Source organism: Phalaenopsis equestris, unplaced genomic scaffold (genome assembly GCF_001263595.1).
Source record: "Phalaenopsis equestris unplaced genomic scaffold, ASM126359v1 Scaffold000562, whole genome shotgun sequence".
NCBI classification, from domain to species: domain Eukaryota; kingdom Viridiplantae; phylum Streptophyta; class Magnoliopsida; order Asparagales; family Orchidaceae; genus Phalaenopsis; species Phalaenopsis equestris.
In genome coordinates this window covers 149,064-155,710 of record NW_018165002.1, presented here as the reverse complement: position 1 = coordinate 155,710, position 6,647 = coordinate 149,064, and the positions used below count along the sequence as shown (strand labels likewise).

Below are 6,647 nucleotides of genomic sequence, written 5' to 3'. Positions count from 1 at the left end.
TATGTATATATATATATATATATATACATATATATATATATATAAATCGAAACGTCCTTCCGAAGCGGGCGACGGGATTTCGATTTCGGCTGTCGACAGCTTCTTACGGGCGACCCATAAACTTTAAACAATCTCTTTTTTTAGTGTCGACACTCAACTAATACAATAATTTCTTTAATTTGCACACCAACTGATTATTTTTATTGTTCTTTAATCCTGGAGATATCTCTATATACACTTCTTACTCAATATCCCCTTTTAAAAATGCATTTTTAATGTCTAGTTGATGTAAAGGTCGGTCTCGGTTGACAGTCAATGAAAGTAATACTCTTATTGTGTTGAGTTTTGTTATTGGTGCAAATGTTTCCTAATTGGGATTGAGTGAACTCTTTTGCTAAAGTCTAGCCTTGAACCTTTCTATGCTCTCATCTGCTTTGTATTTAACAGCGAATACTCATTTGTACCAGACAGTTCTTTTCCTAGGTGGCAGAGTTCTTATGATCCAAGTATCATTCTTTTCAAATCGCAAGAATCTCTGCTTCCACCGCATTTTTCCAAGCAGGAATAGATAAGACCTCTTGGATTGAATTTGGGACGTGCATATTATCTAAGTTATGAGCAAAAGATTTGTAAGAAGATAATTTTTCACATGTCACAAATTTTTCTATCAAGTGTTTTGTGCATTCTTGTGCTCCTTCCTCTTTGTGTTCATGACGTGTTGACCCAACTTTTGTGTGAAAACTTGGGTGTGTGGAGTTGGTTCCGGTGATTTGCATTCTTAATTTTGCATATTGTCCCTTACATGCTCGCTATATTTTTTTTTTGGCTGATGTACATATGGTGTTCTTGATTCTTGGTGAGAGTTGTGGGAGCATTTAGTAAAGTAGAAGGTCATTTTAAGATGAATTTGTGATGGTGGAAAAAAGAGTGGGTTGATCAGAGATATAAGAGAGTTGAGCTTAAAGTTCTTGAAAGGTACCACAAATTTGTTATTCTCTCTAACTCTCACCTTGAATGTTAAATTTGGGTTAATATGGTTGGTTTTTAAAGAATGTGACATCTATAAAGTTGTACAATTTTGTGTTTCTGGAAAATAGCATTTACACCCTTTTTGTTTGAAGAATATCCCACAAAAATGCATTTGATTTACATGGGATCAAATTTTGTTTGATGTGGCTGACATAAATGAACAAAAGCGATGCAACCAAAAATTTTTTATAGTGGGTTAGAGGTGAAGGACTACATATGGGGTTAGAATTGTACGAGAATGTTGAGAGGTTTGTTAAAGTTTAACACTATGTTGGGCATCCTATATATGAGATAAATGGATGTGAGAATTGCATCTGACCATAAATGTTTGGGTACATTGTTAGTAAATAAAACTGAACGGAACACTTCAACAAAATGTTTATTCTTTCTCTCAGTCATACTTTTTTTTGTGTCAACACAATAGCTAATATGAATGATATCTCTTTTGAAAAAATGAGTGTCAAGAGTAAAGTTGTAGCAGTTTTTTGCATTATCATTTTTGAGAATTTGGATTTTGCTCTGAAACTATGTGAGGATCAAGTTGTGGAATGTTTCAAATATCTTAGCAGCTTCAGATTTTTCTTTCATGAGAAAGGTCCAAATGGTTCTAGAGAAATCATCAATGAATATGGTCAGTCATCTAGCCTCACTTGTATATTTTATTTTTGAGTGCCCCTCAAAATATCACTATGTACCATAGAGAAGGGGAATGTTGGTTTGTATTGCAGAATCGGGTACACTTATTGAGTATATTTAGCAAATTTGCAAATTCACACTGATAAGAACTACATTTTTTATTGATAAACAAATTTGGATAGAATTTTTCAATATAATAGAAGTTAGGATGCCCAAGACGAAAATGTCATAACATAACTTGACTCTCGTGAGAAATAAACTTCGAGACAAGACTTGACTAGAAGGATAGTGAATGATGAGACTGCCCTTTAGAAATGAGAGTCATAGTGAGCAGATAAAGTTTGTGATACATGTCAGCACTGTCAATCATATTCCCCAAGTTCATCACGTGAAATTCATGCAAACTATGGAAGAATTTCGTAACACAATTCATGCCATGAGTAAGTTTAATGATAAATAAGAAATTATAGTTAAGTTTAGGAACATAAAACACCATTTGAAAATAAGGTGATTTGTGAGTTTCAGGCTTCCTCTTCCTTCCATGGATGAAAGGGAATCATTTACGGTTCTAACTACAGCATGGTGCTTGCAAAATGGAATCATTGAAAAACAGTGATATCACATGTCACGTGGCAGATACTCCAAAGTCCACTATTCAAGACCAATTTTTCCTGTTAAGAGAAACAAAAGCTGATGGAATACTGCATTTATGTGCTAGAATGTCGGTAAATGGCTGAGAATATTATCCCAAATGCCTTTAGAGAGTTTCGAGTTGTTCCTTACTAAATTGACTATGTTTCTGAGGCTAGTCTTCCATTGATATTGTGCTTGCTTGCTTTTCCCCAACACCATTGACTTTTTTTGGCACCTAATCTGCAAATTTTTCATAAATTTTTCAACACTTCTCCTTCAGATGACCAAGCTTCTTGGAATGTTCACATCATCATCTTGTTCTCTTTCATTTGTTCTCTTGTGATGCTTTGTAAGTGTAGAAAGTTGAATTGTCAACATTTGATGTAGTGTAATTACTTACCATAATGAGTTTCTTCCTACTCTCTCCCCTTCATAGTTCAGCAAAAGCTTCACGAATTGATTGAAATATTGCGTAACACTCAACTCACTCTGCTGCAGTTTATGTAATCTAATTTCAACGTTAAAAAACTGAGAGTTATCAACACTTGAATAGGTTTCTCTTTTGACATCTAAGATTTGTTTTGTCATTTTTAACAAGGAAATTTTCTTTAATTTCTATGGTCATAGTTGACAAGCCTTGACACGACCTTATGATCTTCAATTTTTCATACTCGATATTTAAGATCAATAATTACTGGTGCGAGAGTTTATTGGTGTGATGATTATATTTTCTTTTACCATAGATGTACATCAAGATTGATTGAAACAACTAGAGAAAATTGTTGTCATGAAGTTTATGATTGGTGATGTTGGAATAGATTTCAGATGTTATAGAACCAGCATCCTAGATTCATATTCAAAACTAATTTCTTAACAGAAAGAAATAATAGCTTTCATGATGTATTTGCTCGTCATAATAAGGCATCGGTAGGAGCTTCATCGGGGATTTCAACTAGAGAGAAATTGTTTATCCTTAACATAGAATTTCAACTAGAGAGATAAAATGACTATTGCCTACACAAAAAATCTGCTCGAGAGGGAAATTGTTTGTCGCCAACACAAGATGTTCACAAAAGAGAGAAATTGTCTGTCATCGACACAAGATAACATCACAGATTTGGGATTTTCACTGGAAAGAGAGAGCAAAATCGCATATTTGAGAGAAAGAAAATTTGAATAGCAACAGGAAGACAACTGCAAATTTCATATGGAGGGTCTGCAGAGAGTGACGGTTGCAAGGAGAGATTATGGTGCAGAAAAAAACTTGTTACTAAGGAGGATGTCGAGGAGTACGAAGGCTTTTGCGATCATACAGGAGTGAGCGAAAACTTCTTATGAAGTCTCTATGATCACGTCTGTGGGGATATAGGGTCGTATTTTCAATTATAATGTCATGCATTGGATGAAAGAGGGGTATATAACAAAAAACAATAAATTGATGATTTAACGACAACAATGTTTCGTATACTCATGCATTGTGGATAAGAAATAAACGAAAGAAGCCGCTCTAAACAAATTTGGATAGAATTTTTCAATATAATAGAAGTTAAGATGCCCAAGACGAAAGTCATAACATAACTTGACTCTCATGAGAAACAAACTCCGAGACAAGACTTGACTAGAAGGATTGTGAATGATGGGACTGCCCTTTAGAAATGAGAGTCGAAGTGAGCAGATAAAGTTCGTCATACATGTCAGCACTGTCAATCACATTCCCCAAGTTCACGTGAAATTTATGCAAACTAGGGCGAACATACAGGAGTGAGCGGAAACTCCTTATGAAGGCTTTGTGATCCGGTCAGTGGGGAGATAGGGTCTAATTTTAAATCATAATGTCATGCATTGGATGAAAGAGGGGTATATAACAAAAAACAATAAATTGAAGATTTAACGACATCAATGTCTCATATAATCAAGCATTGTGAATAAGAAATAAACCAAAGAAGCCACTCTAAACAAATGTAATAGTGATTTCATGCAATGTACTATCATCAAAAAACCAGTTAGCATTATTGTCAAACTCATCATCGAATCCACTACTTACTTTAGATTGTTATGATACTCAAATGTCATGAACCTCTAATTTGAGAGGGATTCCTTCGATGATGAGTTTTTGAAATTATAACTCCCTCTTAAAGGATTTTCCAATTTATTTCTTTCCCGATTACTTACAAAACCAAATCTATAAGAGCTTTTTACCTATAAAACTGCATCAATTAATGTTTGAGTTATCATGTTGCATCACAAGTCTCTACTGATTAAATTTTCCATCACCATTTCTAAAATTAGAGATTGTGATGTTATTTCCACCATGCTATTAAAAGAAGCCCTTACTCTTGGAGGCAAAAATACCTTGTAAATAATAAGAAATTTTAGCCCATAAATTCACTTGTACTTATGTAAATTGTTAGAGTTTTGCCCCTCGTAAATTTGTAACGACCACCACACACAGTTTGAATATTAGTTCAATCCTTTCTAGCATAGGTTGGTTACCAGACACAAATGCATGTAATAACCACTGCCCTCACTTATCATTATGCATGATTCTTCCATGAAAACTTTTCTTAGATGAATGACTCCTCTTGATATCATATGTAGCTACTTCCTATGATTCAAAAGAATATTAAGGTTGCTTGATATCTCTCTCTTTACCTCCCACCCCATTCAATAGTTTTCCTTTCTCTCCCCTTCTCAATCTCAATATATTGGACATGTTTAAAATTATAATAGCATGTAATTCTTTTCCCAAATCGGACCAACAAGCGAGTAGGGCGAACCTCAAGAGGAAAGAGCAGCAAGCAAGAGTGCGAGATAATCAAGTGGGACTATCTTTAATATTTGCATACATAACACTCGAAACTTTAATATCGCATCAAAAATATGACAATTATCAGCTTTCTAAAAATGAAATATGCATTTTCACGCATAGGTCCATGAGACCAAAATGATAAGTGTAAATATAAAACTTTTGGTGCTAAATACATAAATGCATAAGAATCGTGTGGCATGTATGTAAATATCCCATTTTATTTTGATCATTAGGACTATGGGGCAAAATTTACCCTGACAGCATGGTGAGTTTAAAACTCATATACACTTCATAGCTACATCTGATATACTAGTTAATACGACATTAGAACATGCTTTCTAACTTGGCACAACCAAACGGGTCCTAAAGGCCATGGAAAGAATTAAAGTGAGAAAGGAAATAGAAGGCGTAGAGCAAAAACAATTAGGATATGAATGCGTGAATATCAGGCAGCAAAACGTTTAATAAATAGTAACAGATGAAATGGAAGGTAACAACGAAACCAGAACGGAAAATATTTCGAGAGCAATTAGATCATGTTCCCAATATTTTAACAACTTCGAACCATTTACTTTCCCACGCTAAAAGCTTAAACAGCTTTATTTCACCGATAAAACGCATATCTAAACTATCGGAAGCAAACAAACGCTAGATTCCGTTTACCTCTAGGATAATATGGCACGATCTAAACCTGGCAGCCCGTTGGGCAGCCTTTGTACCTATGAGAAGGAATCGCAGCAGTTCCTCAAGAAAAGCATCAGTGCCGTGATTGTTCTTGCCGTCACGACGGGCGGCGAAGGCCGCAACGAACCGCACGGCACGCTCTGATGACGGTGTCCGCCGGGAGAGATCAAAGAGGGGTCTGAGAGCCCGGACAAAAGAAGGAAAGAAGCAATCAGTGGGAGCAGAGGAGCGGATCGCGATGAGCTCCTTCAATTTCCGGGTATGGACGGCGTGGGAGAGCCCGCACTCGTCAAGGATTTCGGCGATCTGTCGGGCAAGACTATGATCTTCCACCATTTTATCCAGCGTTTCTGTAGGTTCTGAACGATCTTCGTCTACATTACAATTGCGCTCTCTTCTGATGTCACTGGTTGTATGTACATGCTCCATTTCGCATTCACTCTCTGTGTGGGCGGGAAAGGGTTTCGTCAAGTAGACGGCGCGTTTGAACTGCCTTCGTTCAGCTCCGTCAGTCTGTGCCATGTCACATAAGATTCGGAAAGTTATTATCTGCAGAGTTAAGGTGTATTTGAATTTTATATGGAATAATATTGTATAATATTACATATATCTTAAACAATAACTTATGCATCATGATTCTTTATATGACATTCTCTTCGTGTGTGGGTTCATGCTAAGGTGGTCTGCTTGATTTAGGATCGATTTGGTTCGGCGGTAGAAGCCTGGCGCGGGGAGTGGCCTCGAATCGCGACCATTTGGTTACGTGGGAGGAGAGCAGAGAGACATCATTTTGATGAAAAGAGGGCCGCGGATCGAACCCGGCGGCTCGCGTTCCAAGATAAAATATTACACGCAT

The 6,647-nt window shown here is 36.3% G+C and overlaps 1 protein-coding gene across 1 annotated transcript in view; it reads right to left on the bottom strand.

The window, feature by feature from the left end:
• LOC110029330 (condensin complex subunit 3) overlaps positions 1–6,285 on the bottom strand; it is a 33,509-nt gene extending 27,224 nt beyond the window's left edge. The window contains exon 1 of the mRNA XM_020731572.1: positions 5,771–6,285. Within this exon, the coding sequence (XP_020587231.1) occupies positions 5,771–6,220 (450 nt within the window). The 5' untranslated portion in view covers positions 6,221–6,285. The remainder of the gene's footprint in view (positions 1–5,770) is intronic.
• Positions 6,286–6,647: the final 362 nt, after the last annotated feature.